Source organism: Balaenoptera musculus, chromosome 1 (genome assembly GCF_009873245.2).
Source record: "Balaenoptera musculus isolate JJ_BM4_2016_0621 chromosome 1, mBalMus1.pri.v3, whole genome shotgun sequence".
Taxonomy (NCBI): Eukaryota; Metazoa; Chordata; class Mammalia; order Artiodactyla; family Balaenopteridae; genus Balaenoptera; species Balaenoptera musculus.
In genome coordinates this window covers 38,523,625-38,549,153 of record NC_045785.1, presented here as the reverse complement: position 1 = coordinate 38,549,153, position 25,529 = coordinate 38,523,625, and the positions used below count along the sequence as shown (strand labels likewise).

At 52.4% G+C, this 25,529-nt stretch overlaps 2 protein-coding genes across 11 annotated transcripts in view; both read left to right on the top strand.

Annotated features, from left to right (window-relative positions):
• Positions 1–14,736, top strand: part of MKNK1 (MAPK interacting serine/threonine kinase 1) — a 42,144-nt gene extending 27,408 nt beyond the window's left edge. For 4 of the 10 annotated variants that reach the window (XM_036854672.1, XM_036854645.1, XM_036854654.1 and 1 more), the window contains 7 exons: positions 1,270–1,374; positions 4,467–4,522; positions 7,540–7,635; positions 9,761–9,955; positions 10,620–10,784; positions 12,262–12,419; positions 13,432–14,736. In XM_036854672.1, the coding sequence (XP_036710567.1) occupies positions 1,270–1,374; positions 4,467–4,522; positions 7,540–7,635; positions 9,761–9,955; positions 10,620–10,784; positions 12,262–12,419; positions 13,432–13,666 (1,010 nt within the window). In that variant the 3' untranslated portion in view covers positions 13,667–14,736. Of the gene's footprint in view, positions 1–1,269; positions 1,375–4,466; positions 4,523–7,539; positions 7,636–9,760; positions 9,956–10,619; positions 10,785–12,027; positions 12,072–12,261; positions 12,440–13,431 lie in introns of those variants that run through there. The other 6 variants (XM_036854690.1, XM_036854680.1, XM_036854700.1 and 3 more) reach the window with 5 other exon arrangements.
• A 5,760-nt stretch (positions 14,737–20,496) lies between these two features.
• On the top strand, positions 20,497–23,235 carry KNCN (kinocilin). Its single transcript, XM_036841704.1, has 3 exons — positions 20,497–20,647; positions 22,287–22,361; positions 23,156–23,235. Exons 1-3 carry the CDS (start codon positions 20,497–20,499, stop codon positions 23,233–23,235), a joined length of 306 nt encoding a protein of 101 aa, XP_036697599.1.
• The last annotated feature ends 2,294 nt before the right edge of the window (positions 23,236–25,529 follow it).

Sequence of the window (25,529 nt, the reverse complement as noted above, 5' to 3'; positions counted from 1 at the left end):
AGAAGTGTGTAGAGTATTACTCGCCACTCTCCCCTTTAACAAATTTGAAAATAAGAGACTCACTACAGTAGAGCAAGCCTGAGACCTAGCCAAGAGCCAGTTTTCTCAGAATGTTCCACAGCATGTTGGGATCCTTTGATTATTTAATCTGGCAAGTGAAAGATCTTTCATCCCCTCCCCATGACAAAAACCAGAGATAATAAGTAAACATGTGCCATTTTTAGGATACAGAGATGACACCTTCTGCCCAAAAATACTGGCTTCCAGTGGTGAGCACAGACCACATGGAGCCAAGCCATATGTTCGTGCCTGTGTCTACCCCACCCCTCCCAACCACACTAGCACCATGAATTGCCTATCTGAGATGCTTGACGCAGCCAGGGTCGTCAGTAACTGTATCACTTAGAGCGCAGCTCTACTGAGGGCAGACTCAGCGGGTAAAGAGAGTGTGTGGTTGGCTCAGGAAAACCCATCCCCCCAGGAGTCAGACCATAGGTCCTGCTGAGGAGAAGTCGGCACAGGCTCCGAGACCTGACTTACTGGGCTTGGGTCCTGATGATGCCACCACTTCCTGGTGTATGATCTTGAGCAAGTTGCTTAACCTTTTTTGGCTTCAGGTTCCCCATCTATAGCTGTGTAATGGGGATGACTCTATTTTGTACATCTTGTACAATTGCAGTGAGAATAAGATAATCTATTTAAAGAGTATCACATAGTGCTTGGTATATAGTTAACTACCCAGTAAATGTTAGCCATTGCCAACAAAATAATAATAATAATAACAATAATAATAATAAATGGGAAAGTTCGGGGGGAAAGCCATTTTTTTCCCTTTTACTAGACCTTTACATAACGCGTAAAGGTGTGGCTTTTCCATTTGAAGGCATGTGCTTTTGTTTGGACTGAGATCAGATGCAAGGGAGGAAAAGTTCCTCTAGAGAGGCCCCCAACCCCGTGTGGATTCACTTTTAGTTCTTTTCGATTTCAGAAGCCGAATCTGCCCCAGTGGCATTAATATTTTTTGGTCACTTAAATGGTATTCTCTCTCCCTTCTGTGCTCATCATAGACAGGTACAGAAGATAGGCTTCCAGTTCTGTTTGGTCCAGTTTTGTGCTGGTACCTGCTCTGTGCCAGGTACCACACTGGTGCTGGACATTTAGCGATGAATAAGCCTATGTCCCCACCCCAAACTTTTGAAAACCTGGCCTCTGAGAAGTTACACTTACTAGAGCCTGAAAGGCATTCTTCTGTGTCCCTCTGCTCTCCAGGCTCCATCCTGACCCACATCCAGAAGCAGAAGCACTTCAACGAGCGAGAAGCCAGCCGAGTGGTGCAGGATGTCGCTGCAGCCCTTGACTTCCTGCATACCAAAGGTTAGCCAGGCCTTGGCCGTGGTGGGTGGATTGGGCTGGTTGCCTCTGAGGACCAAGGGAGAGGGGCAGGCCAGGTAGAGGGCTGGGCCAGGAGCTGGTGCAGCTAGCAGGCCCACCCAGGAGGGTGAGGGGGCAGGCCAGGGTGGCTTCTAGATCTCTGATGTGAATGGTGGGTAGATGTGGAGCTATTAAGCAGGATAGGGATACAGGAGAAAGAGCAAGGAGTAAAAAAAAATGAATTTCATGTTGAACGAGGTATGTCTGAGTGTGTATATGTGTATGATCTTTTCCTTTACTAATGAAGAATGCAAAAATCATGCATAATATGACCTAGACTCTAGTATAAATATTTGGGTATTATTCAGTCTAGTCTTTTAAAATATATCACCTGTATCTCTCTTTTCAAAATTGGCATGGTAGTATACGTGTAGTTTTATATATTGTTCACAATGAATGGGAAATGCATTTTTCTATTAACATGGTGAGTTTGAGGTATCTGTTGAACATTGTGTAAATAGCAAGCTGCTATTGTTTGAATTACACTTCAGTTTACAGTTCCTTAGCTAGAACTTTTGTAGTAAATTAAATATTTTTGCAAATGATACGTTTTTGCATTTCTTGAAATATGCTTGACTATTGCATATGTTTTTAAAATTTGCCTAACAGCAGTGCCATGGCAAAAATGAATTCTGGCTTCACCTTTTTACCAGCTGTGTGCTCTCTCAGTAACAATGCCTACCTCCTAGAGCTATGGTGAGAATTAAGAGAGATAATAATGACATCATCAACAGTAGCTAACACTTACATAGCGCTTGTTATGTGCCAGGCACTATCCTGGGCCTTTTATATATATTGATTCGCTTACATAATTGTGTGTCTCTTGCATATGTGTTGTATACTTATAACATATACATATATAGGTGGAGCATAGTGCCCGGCACATAGTGGTTCTTCAGTAACATTTCCTCCACCCTCCTCCCCCGCCAGGCAGAAGGCATTTTTACTCCGCATACTGATTCCCTTAAAATTACGCACTCTGCCTGGCCGGCATGGGGGTGGAGCGCGTGCCCTGAGGCTTAGTTCTGCTCCCTTCACTTCCATGGACGTTGGCCAGCCTCATCGGTTGTGAGCGCTCAGGTCCACTTGCAGGCATGCTGCTTCCGCATCCTGCATCCCGCTATGTGCCAGTGATAACCGTGCAGACTGGTGAGGCATGTGCCGGAGGGGAGGTTCACCAGTCCACCTCGCTTCCTCCGGTGGCTGAGGAGAGCGCTCCATGCTGACGCTGCCCAGGTTGGGGGCCTGACTTGCACATGGGATGAAAATTCCTAGAAGGGAGTGTCTGTACTTTGCACAGCATGATGAATAGCAGTAGTTCTGTTTCTGAAAGCTGGGATGCATGTACGTAACACCTGCCTGACAGAGATTTACAACTGCTCCCCAAGCCGCCTCTGTAGATTGCAAAACTGGGTCACGCTTTTTATAAGATCCATACCTTGGAGGCGGGTAAAGGCAGATTTTTTTGTGTGTTTTTTTTTACCAGAATGCACTACAGGGAACAGAGGCTGGTGGTGTCTTAGGAGTTCTGAAGTGCTAGTTAACATCTAGCTGGCCAGCTGCCCATGTGACTAGAAGTTGGAGGTGATGAAAAACAATTTGCAGCTGAATTTGGCTGTTTTCTAAATAACTTCATGCTGGAAAGATGAATTGGGTTAGAATGGGTCAGCCTGAAACAAGTTCCATACTTTTAAATACTGGACATACTGCAGCTCAACCTCTGGGAAATGAACTGGAGCAGTTCGATGGCTGGTGTGCTCACTGAGGCAGGCCCACTATTACGGCCTGGCTCTCAGTTCGCAGGCCGGGGGACAGCGGGGCCATCGGCACCTATTTGGAGAGTAAGGCTCCGCGTGTGGCTCGCGACCCTTCTGTGGGAGCACTTGCTGTAATGGAAAATATCTTTCACTTTTAGCGCGGCGAGCTGCAGCCCAGCTCAATTTGTGCAGCCTGGACGTAGTCACTCTGGGTTCTCATTCAATTAGGTGACTGATGAAGTTACTTAGCCTGCTGGAGCTCAGGTTCTTCTTCCCTAGTGAAGTGCCTCCTGCTGGGGATCTAGAGGGCTGCCTGAGAAGTTGATCAGCAAGGGAGTTGTAATGAAGCAGAGTCTGCTTTTCCCCATTATTCCACGAATCCTCTGCTGCTTCCCAGTACTTCCAAGCAGTAGCCGTTTGGCTTTTGCTTGACTTTACAGCCCTCTATCTCTGTGCCGTACACTCTGCAGGAGGAAAAAGGAATGGGAGATTTCTGTGTCCACCACTAGAACACCATGGCCATGAGTTGGTTCTTTGTCCCTGTCTTTGGTTAGAAGGGGTTTGCCCCCAGGTGCCTTCTTGGCCAGGTCAGCAACTTTTAATGCCTCACGGGGTAGGCTGTAAATCCGCAGTCTCCTTCAAGGAGGTCTGACCAAAATACAGGAGAGGTTTCTCTTAAGAACAGCACCCTCGGGCCAAAGCAGTCCTTGCTGAGCTTCTGGCAGGACTGTCTTGGACATGCAGAGCAGGTGAGAAGGGAACCAGACAAGCTTTGGGAGACTTGTTAACTAACGCTTGATCCTCTGAACATTCAGGGAGTCCCACGGAAGGAATCATTTTTTTTTGAATCGGCCACACAAGAAGAAATGAGGTAGAGCAGTCCCAGCCCCCTGAGATGCTCTTAAACAAGGCACTAATTATTTCTTCATTGCTGTTCCAAGCATCGCTGTTTGCAGGGCTCTTTGCTGTGCTTCGTATTAGGCTGCTTATTCTGGGTTGTCAGTGCAGTGCTGAGAGGTAGGCTGGCTGGGATTCATTTAGCCCTTCTTATCCCTGACTGACTTCTAAAGCTTCCGCTTCAAAAGAACTTGCAGAATCAACTGTGCTTTTGGTTTGTGTTTCTGGTTATTTCTGCCTCCTGCAGCTCGTTGATTTTTTAATGTACCATAATTGGGAATTAATCTGCGAACAACAGCATTTGGAAAAAATTAATTGTGTGTGGAATGTTTGATAATCAAGTGCATATGTTAACCGTTTCTTTGCTCTTTGTCATTTCAGGCATTGCTCACCGTGATCTGAAGCCAGAAAATATATTGTGTGAATCTCCAGAAAAGGTACTTAGGGCCTGATTTGGGATGTCACAGTTCATACTGACTCAGGGAAGCCACCCTTACTTTCAATGTAAATCATTAGCAGCTCTCTCGGCCTCAGGTACCAAGTTGAACTGATTATTATAGGCACATGAGAATATTATACCTAACGTGTAGTGTTTCTACATCCCAAGTAGGGCTAATCCTTGGCCCTTCTGTGCTCTTTATCAGCAGATTGGCTTAAACCTGAGTGTTTGTAAAATATATGAGACCTGCACAAAATGAATGTTTTCTAATCCAATGCACCTACCTTTAGAGCAGTAGATGTGAGTCAGACAGCAACTCCATCTTACATCAAGCAAATCTCTGCCTGTAAATGATGTTTATGTTATGGTATATATGCCTGCCGGTGTCCACCACTAGAAGTGATAATTAGGAAGCAAGTCCTTGAAAAGGGTTTCTGCTTCCATTTTTATTTCCAAAGGTGCCCATTAAAAAGAAGACGTTTTTACTTGGTGTTGAACAAATGCAACCTATTTTAATCTTTATCTTAATCTACTAGTAAATGGAAGTGTTTGCATCTTCATAGCATGTATGAATTTGACAAAGTCTTTGTTTGTTAGGAGGGACTTAGGCCCAGGTGGTTTTGATGGCCCACATTCCTAGCTGTGTGTGTATACATGACACACGTGTCTTGGTCTGGATTAGGGGAGAGCTCATAAATAAGGAGTGGCTGTGAGGGAACATGTGAGTCAGCCTGCTACTTACAATGCTTTTGTGGGGAATAGAAATGTATTCACTCAAATAAATCTTGTGACTTCCTGTCAGTGGCTCTGGCATAAAACTTTATAATTTATCATGATTATCACTATGGTTATTATTAATAATTATGTTTAACATTTCTTGAGCACTTAACATTGTACCAGGCACTTACACTTCTTTTATCTAGTATTTATAAAATCTCATGAGGTGGACACTATTATTATATTCATTTTATGGGGATAAGGAGACTGAAGCTTAGATAGATTTAGAAACTTGCCCAAAGTCACTCAGCTGATAAGTAGTAGAGATTAAAACTAAGGTAGTCTGACCCCAGACTCCACTGGTGCTCTGAACTACTCTGTCATAGTGTCTCTGGTTTACAGTGTACTTTCATGTCCTTTGTTTCATTTGATCTTCATGACACAGATTTGTTCCCCCTTTTTATGGCTGACATTAAAATTAAGAGAGACTGAGTGTAAAAAGGCATCATCAAGAAAGTGAAAAAACAACCCACAGAATGGGAGAAAATATTTGCAAATCATATGTCTGATAAGGGTTTAATATCCAAAATATATAAAGAACTTCTAAAACTCAATATCAAAAAGACAACTTAATTTAAAAATGGGCACAGGGCTTGAAAAGACATTTCTCCAAAGAAGGTATGCAAATGGCCAGTAAGAACACGAAAAGATGCTCAACATCCTTAGTCATCAGGGAAATGCAAATCAAAACCACAGTGAGATACCATGTCACACCTACTGGGATAGTTACAATACAGAAAATAGAAAATAAAAAGTGTTGATGAGGATGTGGGGAAATTGGGACTCTTCCCCATCACTGGTGGGAATGTAAAACGGTTCAGCCACTGTGGAAGACAGTTTGGCAGTTCCTCAAAAAGCTAAGCATAGCATTACCATAGCACTCAGCAATTCCATACCTGTGTATATACCCAAAAGAGTTGAAGACAGAGACCTGAACATCAGTGTTCATAGCAGCACTAGTCATAATAACCAAAGCTGGAAACAGCCCAAGTGTCCATCAGCAGATGAATGGGTGAACAAAATGTGGTATATCCATATAATGGAATATTGTTCAGCCGTAAAACAGAATGAAGTTCTGACGCGTGCTACCACATGGATGAACCTTGAAACCAGTATGCTAAATGAAATAAGCCAGACACAAAAGGACAAATTTTGTGTGATTCCACTTACATGAAATATCTGGAATAGGCAAATTCATAGAGATGAAAAGTAGATTAAATGTTACTGGGGCTGGAGAGCAGGGGAATGGGGAGTTATTGCTTAATGGGTAGAGTTTCTGTTTGATGTGATGTGACAGTTTTGGAAAAATACTGGTAATCGTTGCCCAACAGTATGAATGTAATAATGCTACTGAATTGTACACTTGAAAATGGTTAAAATGGCATGTTTATGTTATATGTATTTTAACCACAATGAAAAAGAGAAGCTAAGTGAAAAAGAGAAGAAGAAAGCTAGAATGTAAGGCAGAGAAAAGGGAGGGAGGAAAGAAACAGAGGTGGGAGCTGCAGCAGGTAAATGGCGAATGGGGACTAGCACTTTTTTTTTTTTGACTCGCTCGCTGTGCTACTCCACCACGCAGGCCGTTCTCATGCATGCACACAGCGCCTCCCGCTCGGCTCCAGAGATGACTCACGCTCTCTGCAGTCTCGGGTGCAGCATCTAGTCCCAGTGGACTGGGCTGCTATGTTGATGCTGCCTAGAGTGACCAGCCATCCCAGTTAGCTCGGGCCTGAGGGATTTCCTGGAATGCAGGACTTTTCGGTGCTTAAACCCAACAAAACCCCAAGTAAGCAAAGACAGGTTGGTCACCCTAAGCCACCTGAGGTGCTCAAGGGTTTTATGCAAAACTCCTTTGCCCTGCAGTGAGTGAGCTACAAGGAGTCTTTCAGGAATACGTGCTAACTTCTCTAACTTCTGAGTTGCAACCTACATTGTTGGCAAGAGTTCCATAGGTTTGCTCCTTGTCTTATACGAAGTTCACAACCACAGTCTGACCCCATGTAGTGCACACATTTTCTCCTAGTCGGGAAATAAGGAAGGAGCATGGAGAAGAGGACACCTTAGGACAAATCCTCAGGTGATTTCTAGTTCACTCAACAAGAGGGAACATGACTGCCAGGTAAAGCTGGGCTTCAGTGTGGCAGCCACACTGTGGCAGTGTACCCACATAGTCACGCTGTCTCCTCACGCCCTTTGGCTGCTCCTATTTGTAACTTTGCTTCCTGCTTTCCTTTTCAGGTGTCTCCGGTGAAAATCTGTGACTTTGACTTGGGCAGTGGGGTGAAACTGAACAACTCCTGCACCCCCATAACCACACCAGAGCTGACCACTCCAGTATGTATGGCTGGGCACCTGTGCCCTCTCCTTCTGAGCTCCTGTCCCTAATGCTCTGCAGACCAGAACAGAGGGCTAAGGAAGGGAAACCGAGTGTATCTGCTGCTGCCTGAGTTGTTGTTTGGCCTCACTTCCTATCTTGACAGCCACCCCCATCCGTCACCCCACCCCTGCTTAGGTGCTAGTGGAACTGACATTAGAGCTTTCAGTTTGGGGTGGGTCCACTGCTCATGAGGAGACAAATTATATCCATAATAACAGGCTGAGCCCTGACTCCTGACCCAGGTGAAGACAGACACTATTCTCAGGCCCACGCTTTTGCATATGAGCGTGTGGACAGCTCCCATTCCCATGGCGGAGTCGGGGCGCGTCCACCTTACGGTGAAGGTTAGGAGTGTGGCCTCTGTGGCAAGAACTGAGAGGTCTTTGCACGTAAAGGCCTGGCTGAGTTATCCTGTTGCTTCTCTCACTTCCCATTTCCTGCTCAGATGGTGCTGCTGGGAGCTATTTCTTCCTAAGACATCTCCTGTACATACTGGATATACTATAATTATTATAATTCTTTTGAGATTTGCACGCTTCAAAAGTGAGTTTTCCTAATTTTTTTTTTGGCTGAATTGGGCCTTCGTTGCTGTGCGCGGGCTTTCTCAAGTTGCGACAAGCCAGGGGCTACTCTTCGTTGCAGCACGCAGGCTCAGTAGTCGCAGCACGCAGGCTCAGCAGTTGCGGCGCACGAGCTTAGTTGCTCTGCGACATGTGGGATCTTCCTGGACCAGGGCTCAAACCCATGTCCCCTGCATTGGCAGGCGGATTCTTAACCACTGCGCCACCAGGGAAGTCCCTAATAATCTTTTTTTAAGACGTTTTTAAATATGCCCATGTCTCATTCTAAGCAACATTATTAGAGATGTCTCTGTATTAGCTTCTACTACACTGAGCTACCTTATTCTCAAAGTCATTAACTCTAATTGCCAATAACAAAGAAAACGTCCTTTCTCCACTCACCATCTTCCCATCCGATTAGTTGTGTACGTTGCAGGGCTGGGGGGAGGGTTGCCTCCTGGTGAGCCTGAAATAATGAAGAGGGAAGCAAAAAGAGTTTGTTTTGTTTTTATCAGCAGTCTTCCATGCAAGTATGGGAGGAAGGAATCCTGGATTCTTGACCTGGGTTTGCCATGGATGTGCTTGAACAAATCCCTGTCCCATTCTAGTCCTTGGTTTTCCCATCCATAAATGGGAGAAGTGAGGAAATCAGCTTTGTTCTAAGAGCTCTCCTAGCTTTGATGATCTCTTAATTCTAAATTCTTATTCTTCCATGCTCAAAGCTAGCAGGGAAGCTTGGCAGGACTTCACTTTAAGAAATCCTTGCTGGGCTTCCCTGGTGGCGCAGTGGTTAAGAATCCACCTGCCAGTGCAGGGGACACAGGTTTGATCCCTGGTCCAGGAAGATCCCACATGCCACAGAGCAACTAAGCCCGTGTGCCACAACTACTGAGCCTGCGCTCTAGAGCCGTGAGCCACAAGTACTGAAGCCCACATGCCTGGAGCCTGTGCTCCGCAACAAGAGAAGCCACCGCAATGAGAAGCCCGCGCACCGCAACCAAGAGTAGCCCCCACTCGCCGCAACTAGAGAAAAGCCCGTGCGCAGCAACAAAGACCCAACTCAGCCAAAAATAAATAAATAAATAAATAAGTTTTTTAAAAAAAGAAAGAAATCCTTGCTTTATGGAATTGGATCTCCTCCCAAGAGCTGTGCTCCTGGTACATTGAAGTACCTGCTCATTGAGTGACTGTTTACAGAGAGCCAGGGCAGGGAGAGATTCCTGGAGCTTCTTGATCAAGGGTCTCTGCCTACTGGAGAAGGACCTGAGAAGATAAGAAGGTGACCTGGAACTAACTCGTCCTGTGGATTGTGGGGAATGATAGGACTCAGTTTACAAATGTCCAGTGGCCCAGCTTTTCTAAGTGCCTGCGTGGCACCAGTCAAGCTCTCTGGCTCACTTTCTCGACAGCTTCTTACTCTGCAACTCCATCCTCTTGCTCAAGTCCCGTTACGGTCCCCTGCCTGTGACTAAGCCTCTCTCTTCTCTGCCATTTCCCCCTCTCCACCTCTGGCCCCACCCAGTGTGGCTCTGCAGAATATATGGCCCCTGAGGTGGTAGAAGTCTTCACGGATGAGGCCACTTTTTACGACAAGCGCTGTGACCTGTGGAGCCTGGGTGTGGTCCTCTACATCATGCTGAGTGGCTACCCGCCCTTTGTGGGTCACTGCGGAGCCGACTGTGGCTGGGACCGGGGAGAGGTCTGCACAGTGTGCCAGGTGAGCACAGGGCCTGCTGGGAGGTCAGGCGGCTGGGGTAGGCCAAGCAGGACTGGGCTTGGTGATTGTGCCTGATCTGGAATGGGGTGTATCGTGCCCTTCCCTCTCAGTCCAAGAGCAGCCACCAGGTGAGATGGAGATCATCAGGCCCTCAGCCCAGAGAGGAGTTCAGGGGAGGATTGTTAGAGAAGATCATTCCTGAGCTGAGTGAGTCTCAAAGGAGGAGTCTGGCCCCCTCCAGGAGGGGAAGAGATGCAAGAAATGCAAGTAGAAGGAACAGCACGAGCAAAGATAGGAGGTTTGAAACAGCGGTGTATGTCGAGGGAGGAAGAGGAAGGATAAGGATGCTGGTGGCGGGAGATGAGCCCGGTTATCTGGATGAAGGGCCGAGGAATTGGGCATTGTTCTCTAGTGGACATTCCTCACTCATCACCCACCTGGCCCTCCAAGTAGCATCGCCATCCCACCCACCCAGGGCGTTCTGTGTGGTTGGATGATTTAGGGGAGGGTGGGGGTTGGGGAAGGGGCCCTAGTCTGGGAAATACCCAGGCCACTAGCTGCAGGTGCAGCTGAGGTCGATTGGACCCACGTGATCAGACCATGACAGGCACATCCTGCCCATCCCCTGGCCAGTGTGGCTTCACTAGGAATCTTCTTTACCTAGAACAAGCTGTTTGAGAGCATCCAGGAAGGCAAGTATGAGTTTCCTGACAAGGACTGGGCTCATATCTCCAACGAGGCCAAAGACCTCATCTCCAAGCTCCTGGTTCGAGACGCGAAACAGAGACTGAGTGCCGCCCAAGTTCTGCAGCACCCGTGGGTGCAGGGGGTGAGTGACTGGTTGGGGGGGTGGGGGCGTCCACCTCTTCAGGGCTGCAGCAAGGCATGAGGAAGCTCTCACACCCCGGGGGCTGATCTCAACTGGAGGGAGCTGGATGGCAGCTTCAGCCCCTGTGCACGTAGAACTGAACTGACCCCTGCCCTAACCCCACACCGAGCGCCTTACAGATATCACTGACTCGGCTCTAACCTTGGCCACAGACTAAGCCCCAGGCGGCCCATGCCCCCTGGAATGGAAGAGGCCTCTGGGAGATTCTCCGTGTGCGTCCCACTATTGGCAGAGGCACACAGCAGAGGGAGCAGCCTGGATGGTAGCACCATCCCCTAATACAGAAAGTTCGTTAGCTGAGAGCGCGCAGAAACAAGGCCTTCCCACCCTGCTTGCTGTGCGGCTGCATTGGGGGCTCATAGGTTCCCCTTGTGCTGCTGGGGTCTGGCTGCAGCTTTCCTGAAAGGCAAAGGCTGGTGTTTTCCCCAAAGGAAGGCTCCAAGTCTTCACTAGAAAACATTTTTAACCATCCTCCTCAGTTAATCATGATACCAGACCTCTGTCCCTCCAAGGGGTCTGCCAGACCTCCTGTGATTTACTGTGTCTCCTTGGTCTGCCAGTCCCTAGCCAGCCTCAGTGGCCCTGACAGTGGAAGGAAGCAAGCGTTGCCAGCCCGTTACAGGTGGGAACCCAATCCATGGGTCTCCAAGTGGCTGATTCCCAGCCACCCAAGAGCTGCTGCAGCCACCCAAGTGCTGCACCACTGAGCGCTTACCACATGCCAGACACTGGCAGTAGTGGGAGGAGCGAGAACCAAGCCCTGTCTTCATGTTCTGATGGGGAGAGGGAACCAAGGGAATGAATGATAGGATAGTACGACAAAGGTGTTATCAAAAGTGTTCAGGGCACCAAAGGACAAGGACCCACCTCTGCTTGGGACAGGGGTTGGGGGGCAGCAAGGAAGGGGGACTGTCTCATGGGGGAAGTGACCCTGGAGCTGGGTCTCGGAGGGTGATTAGGACTTTGCCAGGTAAAGAGAGGGCTCTCCATGCAGAGGCAGCTGGATTGGGGGCTGTACCTTGCTTTCTGTCTCCTTGGAAGGTCTGACCCTGCAAGCACGCATGGGCAAGTCCCTGTGCTGGGCCCGAGCCTCTAGTAACCTACCCACTCCGCTGGCTTGGGTGGGGGCAGCTCTCGAAAGAGGGAGCAGCACTTACCCACACATCTGTCCTTCCCGTTCTAGCAAGCTCCAGAAAGGGGACTCCCCACGCCGCAAGTCCTCCAGAGGTAAATGCTCCTGCTGCACTCCACGCCCTTCCTCATTTGGCTTTGACTTTCCCCTCAAGCTCTCAGCCACACTGGGGCCCATCCCCCCGTGGGGGACGGGGAGCCCATCTCTAGGCTCAGGTATCCTCTTCCTGAATGGGCTCCTGGCCTCCCTCTCCTCGCTCCTCTTCCTTGTCTCCCTCCACACTAGGTCTGGCTCCCTCTCTTCTCTTCTTCCACCTGGATGGCTTCCCCTGCCCCAGCATCTTTAAGATCCCGCCTTAGGCTATTTGCAGGAGGAAAACCTGTTTTGTGGATCCACATGAATCCTAACTGGAAATCACTATTTACAGCCCGAAGCATACCAAGGTTTCCTTCTACTGGTGCGGGTTGGTGAAAGTAGCAGGAACCTGGGGCCTTGTAAGGCAGAGGGACCAAGTGTCATATACACTACTAGACAAACAATAATAATGGCCACTGTACAGGAAATACTTAACCACCCGCCAGGTATCGTACTAAGGGCTTTACATATATTGAATCTCATAAGCTTTACGATACATTTAAAAGAGAGGTGCTCCTATTGCCCCATTTTATAGATGAGAAAACTGAGGAATAGATAAATCAAGTTAACTTACTCAAGGCTACACAGTAGCCTAGGGAGTGGGACTTTGAACCCAGATGTGTTTGACTCTAGTGCCTTTTAACACTAGATCATGTTCCCAGTGAGCACTCCCTATTCCCCAAGGGCCAGGGCTAAGTAAAGCCTCATGGGAAGCCCTCTGGGAACCAACCTCCTGGCCAGTTTCTGGGAGTTAAACAGGGAAGTATTACACCTTTATAGTCAACAGTTCATTTGGGCCCAGCTTGGGTTCCTCCCTGATTCTCTAGAGCTGCATCCAGATGCCTTGAGGCTCCAAACCTCAGATCCACCTGAGAAAGCTGATTCAGCAAACCCAGAGTGCCCGTTACATGCTAGCCCTGAGCTGGGTTCTGGGGACACAGACGTAAAGGCACAGCCCCTGCTCTTGGAGCCCCCTGTCCTGACGGGGGAGAGGGATGTACATGGGTGAGTTTCAAGTGCCGTGACCCTTCCTCTGGTAGAGCGTGTGCAGGGCTCAGAAGAGGGGGCTCTGTATGGAAGGCGGCGTTTGTCCCAACTCTTAAGTCCAGAGACTGTCCTTGAGGCTCAAAGCCTTTCCAGCCCCAGTGAAGTCAGATTCCAAACCCATGCAAGAACTTCTTCAGAGAGCAGCCTGTGCCAGCTCAGAAAAATCCAGTGGGAGCATAGAACCGCAGCAACTGGTGCGGGTGTCGAGGAGCTGGCTGGCGGACCCCACTGAGCCCTGCCTCCCTCTCTTCTCTGCTCCCCCGATCCCTGCAGAAATAGCAGCACAATGGACCTGACGCTCTTTGCGGCCGAGGCCATCGCCCTTAACCGCCAGCTGTCTCAGCACGAGGAGAATGAACTGGCGAAGGAGTCAGAGGTGCTGGCTGAGGGCCTCTGCTCCGTGAAGCTTTCCCCTCCCTCCAACTCACGCCTGGCCCGCCGGAGGGCGCTGGCCCAGGCAGGCCGCAGTGGAGACACGCAACCGAGCCCGACACCCACAGCGCTCTGACCCACTCCGGGCCCCAGGCCTTGCCCCGCTGGAAACCTGTGAGGGGCCTGCTCTGCGGCTCCATCCAGGCCTTTTCATCCACAGAGGCTCTCGTCCTCCTTTCACCAGAGTCCTCAAGGAAAAAGCTTTTTCCGAAGGGGTTGTCTTTGAAAGGGAAACTATCACTTGTCACTTTGCATAATCGCCTGCGGCAGGGACATCTCTTTACTGGGCTCCTGCCCACCTGCTCACCCGCCTGCGGATCGAGGATCCAGCCCGCTCTCACTGGCTGGGGCTGCGGCCTTCAGGGAGCCAGCCTTGAGAAGCGTCAGTTGACAGAGGCTCTTCCCTCTCTCTGCACTGTCACCCCCCTCTGGCGGTCCTTCCACCTTCCTCTGTCCTCCGGACGTCCTCCCCCTTGGCTGAGCGAAGCCATCCCCTCAATTCAGGGAAGGGCAGGGAGCCTTCTGCATTCAGGAAGCCAGATCAGTCTTCCAGTCGATAGCGCAGAGAAGCACATAATCTTTCTTTGCCATGACCAAAATGTGTCCGTCATTTATCATCCTCTTCCTTGTTTGGGATTGCTGCTAAAGTCAGTATTATTTCGTGTTTTTACAATATTTGGCATTTTTTCTAACCGTGCTCTTCCGACAAAGATGAGACTTTAAACTCCCACTGTGAGCCCATGGACTTTCCAGAGCTCTTAGGGTTCACTCTTCTCTCCTGAATTTCCATGCATTTGGAAGGTTTTAATGAGCTATTTCCTATTACTCTAACTGGTTTTAAGCTGTTCAGATGATGAGTGACTTAGAGACCAGTGTGTCTGCTGCTTCCTTCCTCGAGCCCGGTGTGGAGGGCAGCGCAGGTCTGGGGCACTGAGGAGCTCTGTGCCTGATGTGGAGCCAGTCCGGAGGCTGCCCAGCCACCCTGGTCTGAGCCATGTGGTGCCTTCTGCTGGGGAGCTGATAGCTGAGCATCAGCCGAGCTGCTTAGTTATCTAAGAAAATCGATTTGCATATGTCAGATGTTTTTACAACACAAGGATGCTATTATGCATTGTGCTTATTTTAATAAAACTGTTTTAAATTCTAGTGCCTTCCTGGTGGTCCTTTCTTTACCTGCAACCCTGAGGAGGAGACAGGCCTTCTAGAGAGGGGCTGGGTCCAGCCGAGTGGGGGTGCCCCTTGTCGGGACCTCTGAATATAGCACTTCAGAGGATCCATAACACAAGGTGAAGGAGAGATCATTGCTTCTCTTTTTTAGGTGAGGAAATGAAATTCATCAAACATTTGTCGATCTCCTTTTCTGTGCCAGGACCCAGAGATAAGTGGGAAACAGCCTCTGCCTTTTAGGCTCTCCCTATCCAGTGGAAGAGGCCGTGTCAGCAACCATCACGCAAGCTGGCTTCAAAAAGCAGCTTTAACAGGCGTGCCCTGTACCCAGCCCAGCCCACCCACCCAAGTGGAGCAGAGTCCTGTCTGTCTGAAGCAGCACTAAGCCTTTCTTGAGGCTCCATCGTGTGCCTGGGACTGTGGTTGTCCTGCCAGAGTTGGCAACAAAGAAAGATGGCGCCTCAATCCACAGTCCTCATGTTCTTCGAGCAGAAGGCTTCTGTGCGTGTTGCCTTAGTAATCCTCAGAACCAGACTCAGAGCACTGTATGGGGAGTGCCTTTAGAAATTCCCAAGGAGGTGGCAGAGGGAGCTCTGAGTGTCAGGGCAGAAGACTGGGCGCTGCTGCCAGCTTTGCTCCCTGGGGGAGCAGAGAGCCGAGATGGGGAGCGGGGCTCTTCCCTGTGGGGGCAGGTCATGGGCCAGGCTGCCAGGTGTTCTACACTGTGAATCCTCCATGTCAACGAGGACATACTTTTTGTTGATGGTCCTTCCTTTGCAGGAACCCTTAACATCCTCACGTCCCTTCTTCATCTACCCGGTGTGGGATGGGCTGGATAAATTGGCCTGCAGAATCTGAGCCTTTTGACCCAAAGTCTCCCTGTCCCTGGGGACTGGGAACCAGGGTGTGACTTTTGTCTCTGGACTCCAACCCCACCCTGGTCAATCCTCCAGGTTGGCCCAGCAGGGATGTGACTTACAGGAGCTTCCTGGACCGAGTATTCCACCCATCCCACTCCCCAGGTCCACCTGGCAAGGCCTCTCTCATCCACAGCTCTGCTTAAATGCTACTGTGCCTACTTCAGTTTTGCTGGCATTATTGTGCACTTACTCAGTAACAAGTACTTTCTGAGAAGCTCACAGGCATTATCTCATTTAATTCTCAGAGCAGTTATATGAGGTAAGGTGCTATTTTACCCCACTTAACATGAAAAACCAAGCAGAAAAAGGAAAGAAGTAGCTTGCCCACAGCTGTAGAGCTAGGAAGGTAGAACTGGAATTCTTCCCAGAGAGACCTGATACCCAGAGCTGTGCTACCTGGGTTCAAATCCCAGCTCTTCCACTTACTGGCCTTGGGCCCTGGGCAAGTTACACAATCTCTGAGGGTCTCAGTTTCTTAAACCAAAAATTGGGGGGGCTAGTGCTTACCTCGTGGTGCTACTGTGAAAGTTACAAATTAATAAATGTAAAGTGTTTAGAGCAGTTCCAAGCACACATAGTAAGTGCTCAATAAATATTACGGTAGCCGTGATGGTTGTACTTACTTTTATTGTTGTCTCCTGGGGCAGAATTGCTCAACTGGGCCCCAGTGATGGAGATGAAGAAACCTTTTTCTTGGCTTGTGTGGGTGGAGATGTGTCTGGCCTTTCCACACGGGGCTGGCCTCTGGCCCTTTGTGGGATCCTCCTGCTGGCAGGCTGCTCTGTCCCTCTTGACGGGGGTCCCTGTCCCCACGGGGCAGCTGTTATGCCACGTGAAGAGCCAGGTTGGGGGCTGGGGCCCTGGGTCCTAGTCCTTCCTCTACCACTGTTCACTAGGTGACCTTGGGAAGTCCCTTGCCCTTTCTGGGGACCAGGCCATGTGCCTGGCTGTGCTGGGCAGAGGCAGACATGCTGAGGGAGGCTCTGGGGCCTGGAACTGTGGCAGCCAGAGCCCCAGCTCTAGGGCTCACGTGCGGGCTGCCCTCAGGAGAGGGCTGGAGTGTCCTGGACCTCAGGCTTCTTGCCTCAAATCCAGTCTCAGCAGGCCTCGGCCCCAGCCCGTCCTGATTCAAGTGGACCCTGAGGACTCCTGTCTGAGCTCCGTCTGGGGGCTCAGGTACAGGGATGGAGTCTTTCTCCCTCCAAGTGTCCAGCTGCCTGAGCTCTGAGGGCCCCTCCTCCCTTCTGGCTGACTGCCCCTCTCCAGATCCAGCTCGGTGAACAGCAGTGCCCTAGTCCCACGCCAACTGCTCCAGCTGCTGAGGTCTGAGGGGAGCAGCGAGAAACAAGGTCCCCCCAACGGCTGGCACTCTTGTTGCCATGGTAGCAGTTGCCTTGGAAGCCACTTCCCCGACTTCAGCTTCCAAACAGTCCGGGAAAGCTGCCTGTCCCCCAGGGGATCGGTGAATTAATCAAACTCTTTTCCAGGGTCCTCATCCCTCAAGGAAAATAAACAGAACTAAACCAAGCTGAGGCCTTTTCACCCACTCTTCCTCCCCACCCCCATGCCACCCTTGGACTTGGTGCTTCCGGGAAGGAAAGAGCATAGGCAGGCACCCTCCAGCCCTGGCCTCCCTGTCAAAGAGATTTTGTGACAGAATTCAGCAGTGACTCACGGCCTAGCCACACTCTGGATCCGGGGGCCTGGAGGGCCGAGGCTTCAGCTAGGAGGGCTCTGAGCTTGGGGATGGGGAAGTGTGGGGTGGTCAGGCTCTAGAGCCTTGGGCTCCCATCTCATCCACCTGTGACAGTAAGCTCATCACCCAAGGGCAAGCATGCACTTTCTTTTTCAGAGCTGGTACGGCCAGTATTGAGGAAAGAATTGGCAAGTCTCCCTCTCTACATTTGTAATCAACAGAGGAGCAGGTGTCACAAGTTTCCAGTAGCCTTTAGTGACACTCCTGTCAATGCGGGAACGACGCAGGCCTTGACTGATTCTTCTGAACACCATGTCTCCCTCTGATGATGGGGTTGCCAATTCCTCCCACCTCAAATAAGATAATTTAGAGATGTGCTAGCGTACTTCCCAGCTGAGCGGGGAATCTGGACGTTGGGTTCCATTATGGACTCTGAAGCCGTCCTTCCACCTCCCCATGTCTCGGTTTCCCCATCTGTTCTGGAAAGGAGCTAGGAGGTTCTGTGATCTTGTAACTGACGGTGGCTTAATGTGTCTCTCCTCCATATGCTCTGCTCTGCCTCTGTGCCCTGAGAGATTTACAGTGTCAAAGGAAACTCTAATTTAGAATTTGTCTCCAGCTTTTAGAGGTCAGGGTGTCTGGAATCTGAAACTCACAATGCACAGGCATCCCTGACTGTGGCCCCTGCCATCCCCATCCCCATTCACCAGATGAGCAAAGTGAGGCCCACAGTGCAAGGTTCCCACCTCGGAGATGTGGCCGGGGAGCCTCTGTCTTGCTGATGGTTTGGGAGCGCCGCCCTCAGCCTGACAGCAGGAGAGGAGCCGGCACAGGCCCTGCCCGGCCAGAGTTACGCAGACACTTAATAGGGGCCGGGGGCGTTGTGGAGGGTGTTCAGGTTCCCAAAGCTTCATGTCTCAGGAACACGTTTTCATGGACAACTATTTTGATGGCTCCTTCTAAAACTAGTCAGTGGGGGATAAATTATGTGTGACAGAGACATGGGATGTCATTTGATGCCTAATTAGAGGAATAATCAGACCTCATCCTGGCGAGAGGCACAAGGGATGTTGGCAGCAGCAGCTGTGGCTGGGATGCCCACCTCCAGGGCCTTCCTCGTATGGGGCCGGGAACATGGCCCTGGGGCCCATCGGTGCTCTGCGGTCACCCCTCCTCTCTTCACACCTTTGAGTTCATACGTGTCCCCGCCCAGGCCTCACTCCAGCTTCCTGACAGGGCCTTCCTTCAGCTGAAGCTCAGTCAGATGACCCTGGCCTTCCCAGACCCCTACCCCCACCCAGGAAAGCCTCCTGTTAGAGACAGAGGTCCCATGGTGCCCGCGGCCCTCCTCTTTGCCAACCCGAGGTGGTCGTACAGGTCCAAGCCCTCCCCGAGCTCTGTCCTTGTGTCCAGAAGCCCAGCCCAGGTGCCCTCTATCCATTCAGTGGTGCTCACTCCCTGAACCTGCCCTCAGGGGGCTCACCGTCTACAGAGGAGACAGAGCGTAGGGACAGGTGGCAGGCACTTCAGTGTGGGGATGCAGCCACTCAAGTGCCATCAGGAATGGCTCTGCAGAGTTGGGGCTGCCCAAGCAGGGTCCTGCAGAATGAGAGTTCTCCAGATGGCAGAGGCCAGGTACACACTCAGCAGAAGGGCCACAGAGGAGAAGACCCAGGTGGGGGGGGTGTGGCAGGAGGAGCTGTGGAGGCAGGTGGAGGCCAGAGGCCTTGGGCCTGGCTGCATCGGACGGCAGACATGGAGGGGAGAGATGGGAGATCCAAAGAGAGGCCAGTGGGGCTGGTGATGGGACCCTGGGAACTGTGCTGATTCATTAAGGGCCAGAGAATGCAATTAGTGATGAGGGCTGGCACTGGGGTGCGGGGCCGGCCTGGGCTGGGTTACCGCTGCCCGGCCTTGACTTGGTGGCTTCTGCAAGTAGGTCAGACAGGCTGGGCAGAGCTCAGCCCGGAGGTCAGGAGGCGCCAGCCTTGTCCCCGTCTCCTGACCCCGACTGCTGACACCCAGCCCCTGCCAGTTCCTCTTCCCAGCCCTAGCCCCCTAGCTTGCATGTGTTTCCTCCCACCCCTGCACCCACCACTGCTCTTCCCTGTCAGCCCCCCGCCAGGGATCCCAGGGCAGATGGAAGGGCTCACCTTCTCAGCCCACTGGCAACTGAAAGGAAGCCTACCTGAGGAGAAGAGGGTCGCCTGAGATCGTCCTCAAACTAGGACCTCTCAGCCCTGCCTGGGGGCCCAGAGGTTGATGGGAGGGGGGAGGAGGGGGGAGAGGCGGGGTTAGCGAGGGGATTTGGAAGGACCCTCTCCCACTCCTCCTCCTGTCCCTGTCGCTGTTCCTGTCTCCTGAGCCTCGTCCAGGTCTCCTTCCATGCCTCTGTCTCTGAGTCCCCAAGCAGAGGCCCCCAGGTGCACATCCAACCAAACGGACAGCAGAGTGGGTCCTGAGCATGTGGCCAAGGAGTCTCCTCACATCTCTGGCTGCCGAGCCGCTTGTGAAGCTACCCGCTCATCCTGCCCCGTCCAGGACCAACAGTGGAACCTGGGCTGACTGCCCTAGTGGGCCTGTGGGCAGCAGATCACATTGCGACCTCATAAATAACTCAGCACCTCCTGCTGCCTGCATCTCTGTGGAAGCCACGTCCTCTGGACCACCGCCCCTCCCACCTCCATTGCTTTAAACTTTAATAGGCTGAGGCTCAGCGGCAGCTGAGTAGGCTCCAGGGAGCTGGGGCAGGAGGTCCTGGGCAGGGGAGCTCGGGCTGAGCTCTCCCGAGAGGAGGCTGGCAGGGGAGGACCCCGTGGGGCAGTCCCAGCTCTCCAGAACTCTGGCAGCCAAGGCAGGATGTGACCAGGCAGAAGTCCCGAGAGTGGCTTCCAGCTTCAGGGGCCTTTAGGGGAGGAAGAGTAAGCTGGGGCGACCTGGGAGAGATCCTAGCTAAGACTATTGTCGGATAGGGTTGCAGATAAGCCAAGGGTTACCAGCCCAGAACCTTACTGCCCAGAAACTCCCTCCCTAAAGGTGGAGCTCCAGCAAGGAGACATCCGAGAGGACTGAGACCTCCAGGGCTCTTCAGGGGAAAAGGCTCCGCTGGCCGGGTGGGCCTGCATGGACATCCCCATCAGCAGCAGAGACTTCCGCTGCCTGCAGCTGGCCTGCGTGGCCCTCGGCCTGGTGGCCGGCAGCATCATCATTGGTGTCTCCGTGTCCAAAGCTGCAGCTGCCGTGGGCGGAATCTTTATTGGTGCCGCTGCTCTAGGTGAGCAGGTGCTGGGCTCAGGGAGGGAGCTGGGGCCATGGTCAGGTGAACGAGAAATGGAGGGAAGAGCTGGGTCATCAGGAATTTGGTTGGGGAGGATGGAAGCGAGAGGTGTGAGCAAGGCAGCCATCAGGGGTACGGGGAGGGAGAGGGAGATTGGGGTGAGATTCCCACAGCACGCTGCAGGGGCCAGGAGATGTGGAGGAGGAGCTGGCGACCACCCCTCTTGGGCTGCTCGAGCTCCGGCTCCCAGTCCCAAGCCCTGGGCTCTTGGGTTAGTGTTGGGACTCATAAGCCTGTTGGGGCTGAGTTGATGGGGGGCAGGTGGAAGAGGACAGAGTTCTCTGTGGGGCCCTCCTTGAGCCAGGACAGGATCCAGCTCAGAGAGAGGGCTTCCTTTCCTTTTCCCAAATGTCCCAGCAGCAGGTATGTCTGTCCAGGCATCTATCCGTCTATCTGGGCCAGTCCCACTCACCTCCCCACAGCGGTGTTGGGTACCATCCCTCGCCCCACTCCACCACCCTGGGCCACAAGCAGAACCAGAAGCACGAGGTTGGTGGGCTTTGGGCATCTGTACCTGTGAACTCAGGCCAAGGGCCACAGACCCTTGGGAGTGGGCAGAGCAGGACTCGCTCTTCTGCTACCCCCTCCCCAGGTCTGGGCTAAAAGAAGCACACTGAGGAGCACCCCCAGTCCTGCCCTGGGGGCCCTAGGAGGGGGGCATCAGAGAGTTGGGGAGCGTCAATGGGCCCATTTCCAGCCAGCTGGGAAGGAGGAAAGCCACCTGCTCATCACCTGGGCGGTGTGGAGCCAGGGGCCTGGGCCTTCCCAGCCTGTAGCCCCTTCCGCAGACGGCACTGCTCCCCAACCCCTCCTGGGGCCGGCACTGCTCCCCAACCCCTCCTGGGGCCGGGTATTGGGGAACCCCCGACGCACACACTCACAGGCTGCATTTACACACCCACAGTCCCAACCCTGCCACTCGGGTTCCTCCCATGCTCACCCATAATCCACCCCCAGGCTCACAGCCCACAGCTTCATGCAGCTCAAACTAAACAGGCTCCCTCCCCATCACGGAACCCCTCTGTGTCTCTCTTCTCAGGGCTCCTCATCTTTGCCTACCCCTTCCTGAAGGCTCGGTTCAACCTGGACCACATCCTGCCTACGATAGGTGAGTCCTCTCCCCGGCCCCCAGCAGACCCGCCTGCCAAGGACTGTGTGAGACACTTTGTTTGTAAGTCTGTGGCCCACTCTGCAGTGGAGCCAAGCCCACGTGTGTCGCTGGTACTGGCTGTGTGTGAGACCTTAGGACCCTTGTACAGCTCCCCTCCTCTTCTCAGCTCCCCACATATGTGCTCCCATCTCCATCAATCCTGTGGGGCTACGTATCCCTGGGTCTCCCCGGGACCCCCACCTCCTTAAAAATCTGCCACCTTCTCCTTCCAGTGCCCATTTCTCCCACCTTCGCTCCCCTCCCCAGATCAGCTCAGATCATGTGGGAGACGTAAAGGAATGTAGTGGAGCAAAGACAGCAGCAGGGATGGAGAGTAGACAACAAGAAGGACTTCCCTTCCCAAAGCTGGACTTGATTTGAGAATGGCTTGGTAACCAGGGGGCTTGTGGTGGTCTCATCCTACAGGGAGCCTGAGAATCCACCCCCAGCCAGGGCCAGACCACAGGGAAGGAAGATCCAGCACCAATGGTAATAAAGAAGGTAAGTTCCAGAAATCCCAGAGTCCATCTGCCATCTTCCCCCTCTGGGTGCACAGCTCTGTGGGGCCCCAGAGAAACCTTGAGGGAAGTGCAGAGGGGACTTCTCCAATCACAGGGAGGCAGCAGCATTGGGTATTTCTTCCATGAGCTTAGTCAAAACCCTTCTTGCTCCCAGCTGAGCTCAGCTCCTCTGGTCCCCAGGGTTTCTCTGTCAGGCCCAGCAGGGCACCACACTGCCCCCTTCCCTCCCCTAGGCCCGCTTATTTTCTCACTCTCCTCTCCCATTGTGGAATCCAACTCTCAGACCTGAGACCTGGTACCTGAAACTGGGCATCTCCCTCCTCCCTCATCCCCACACACTGGAAGATGCCAGAGCAAGAGTTTCTCAAAGAAGCCTCCACCCTCAGGGTCTGCTGCCAGTGGTAGTGCCTAGCACTCAGCAGAAGGTTCCATTCCAGACACCGTGCCAAGCACTTTACATATGTTAATTTGTTTCATTCTCAGAACAGCCATATGAGGCAGGTGCTATAATTAGCCCCACTTTATATATGGGGCAACTGAGGCACAGGGAGGTTACGTGAGGCAGCCGGGAAGTGGTGCGTCCAGAAACCAGGCCTTCAGCCCCGAGTCCTGCCTCTAACACCCACACCATGCTGCTGTCCTCCAGAAGGGCCACTCTGACCACCCGCGCCTCCCTCCCTCCCCATTCTAGCCCGCTCTGACCCCGGGTCCCTCTGGGTGGCTCTGACCCGGGACCTGTCTACTCAGCAAGCCCTGTCCTGGCCTCTCCCGCAGGAGCCCGCAGCAGCCTGTCCACCGTGAGCAGAACCCTGGAGAAGCTGAAGCCAGGGGGCCGGGGGGCTGGGGAGGGCTGAGGCAGGGGCTGACGGGCTGCCCCCTGCCCTGCCCTCTCTTCCCACCCGCTACCCCAATCTCAGAGCCTGCCTGGGTCCAAACCAGAGATGAACCAGGTCCTGGAGATGCCAGACCTGCTTTCACCAAGGCCATTGGAAATGGATTCCCTGTGGTGGGGTGGGGCCTGGACCACGGTGTCTCTGGTTTCAGGCTCTTGACCTGGATTTTCTCTCTGAACTGCAGCTCAGCTTTCTTCCCTTTTTGTTCTACTGGCTGGATCTTCTGGAATTTGGGGCCCAGTGATACCCCAGTCTCTTGCTCCAGCCTGGCCAGGGAAGTGAACCGCAGGCTCACAGGAACCACACCAGGTCTGGGCCTGGCCCTGGGCCTCAGGAGCTCACGGGCTGCATGGAGGGCCTGGACCAGACTCCCCTGAATATCAAAAGCTCCAGGCAGCTCCTCAGGAACGGTCCCTGAGCAGCAGTGAACCAGACAGCGGCATAGCCTAGAAAAACAAAATGGTCGCTGCCTTGACAGGAGCCCAGGTGACGCACGGACCTGGAGGCTTCCAGGAGGAGGTGTCTCCTGAGCTGAGCCCTGCGCTGAGACTCTTGGGGATTGACTCCACTATTTAAGGGTTTTCACGGTCTGACTGCAAACAAGACCTCCAGCCTTCCTCTTCTCCCCACCCTCTCACTGCTCCGGAACCATCTAAACACGTTCCAGCTCCCAAGCCTTGGCTTGTGTTCTCCTGGATGCCCCCCACTCTGCTCCTCTCTGCCTATCAAATCCCCCACCCTCAAAGGCCTCCTTCTAAGTGTCCCCTTAACCACAGTGCCCTCCTCATCCTCTTCCACCAGCCTCTGTCTCCCTCTCTCGACACCCTCCAGGCAGGTTGAAGTCTTCTTTTTCACAAAACAGTTACTAATCCTGTTTAAACCTACTGTCTATTGCCCTTTTCCAGTTACCATCAGGGTGCACGGTAAGTGCTCGATAAATGTTAAATGGCTTAAATTTAGTGGAAAAACAATTCCCTAGGCTTTCCCGGGAGAGCCACTTCAAGGCTTCACATATGTACAGGGTTTGGAGCCAGGCTGTACAGGAAACATTGCTCCTCCCTCCACGCCACTCCTCATACACTTGCGACCTCAGGGTGAAGCAGAGTTGTATGACCTCTACGGAGACATCTTCTCCATGTGGCCTCTGTCCTGGTCGGTGAGCGAAAGACAAGCTAGGAAGAGTCTCATTCTTCAAGGATCAGTGCAGATGACACCTCCTCTTGGAAGCCTTCCCTGACTTCTCTGTGCTCCCACAGCCCCAGGGCTCCCCTCCATCACAGCCCCCAGCACTCTGAGTGGCCTCTGTCTATTTCCCCCTCACGAGAGTGGGGGCGCTGAGGGCCAGGCACGTGGAAGGTACCCAGGGGATGTTGGAAAACCACACCAAAAGCAGGAGAGAGCACCCCATTGTACAGATGGGAAAGCTGAGGCCCTGCAGGAAAAGGACTCATCAAGTCCCATGGTGAGAGATTGTCCCAAACCTCGCATCCAAGCCTCTTCTCTCTCCCCACCCATGGCTCTACCCTCTGCTGCCCTCTGCACAGGCCCCAGGGACCAGCTCCCTGACCACAGTGGGACAGACCTCCATGGATAGAACAAATTTCACAAATGCTGGTGGGCTGGGGAGACTTTGGTTCCTCCAGCCCCAGGGAAGTCAGTGTTCCCCTCCTTGCATTTCCCTCCCGCTTGCTCCCTCTCCCTTCTCCGTTTCCTCAACATCATCGTCATCAACAATAACTCAGGCTTGGTTTCCTTGATCAGTAAGGAAACGCTTCCTCCGGTCCATCTTCCTCCTCACCAGCAGCACCCCAAAGAGATGCCTAGGGGTGGATGGGGTGGAAGTGGGGAAGGTGGTGCCTGAGCTGTAGGGATTGTGGTCCCCCCCTCACCCACCATCAACCCTTCCCAGCCATGATCTCCCCCAGGCAGGGCTATGGTATCCCAGATGCCTGGCAGGGCCAGGCACAGAGCAGCATTGGGCATCAGAGTGGATTAAATAAGGAAATGAACACGTGAAAAGGCAAGAGCTATGTCCTTTGGGGAAGAACTGGGTGAGGCTCCAAGGACCCTTGAAACTCTGGGAGTTCTCAAGGCCTGGGCCTGTTCCCTCTCTTTCCCCTGCCATGGGCTTCCTGAGAACTCCCTTCTCCCAGTCCAAGTGAGTGTCCAGATACCTCCTCCCCAACTGCATCTCTACTCCTGACCCCCACCCCCTTCACCTGGTCCCAGTAGTGGCCGCGTGGAGACACGTGACT

Bases quoted from the DNA above. Each gene is read 5' to 3' on its own strand.
- KNCN (XM_036841704.1), top strand. From the start codon at position 20,497: ATGGACATCCCCATCAGCAGCAGAGACTTCCGCTGCCTGCAGCTGGCC. The intron at 20,648-22,286 runs GTGAGCAGGTGC...CTCATCCTACAG, and splicing joins TATTGGTGCCGCTGCTCTAG to GGAGCCTGAGAATCCACCCC. The intron at 22,362-23,155 runs GTAAGTTCCAGA...CCTCTCCCGCAG, and splicing joins CACCAATGGTAATAAAGAAG to GAGCCCGCAGCAGCCTGTCC.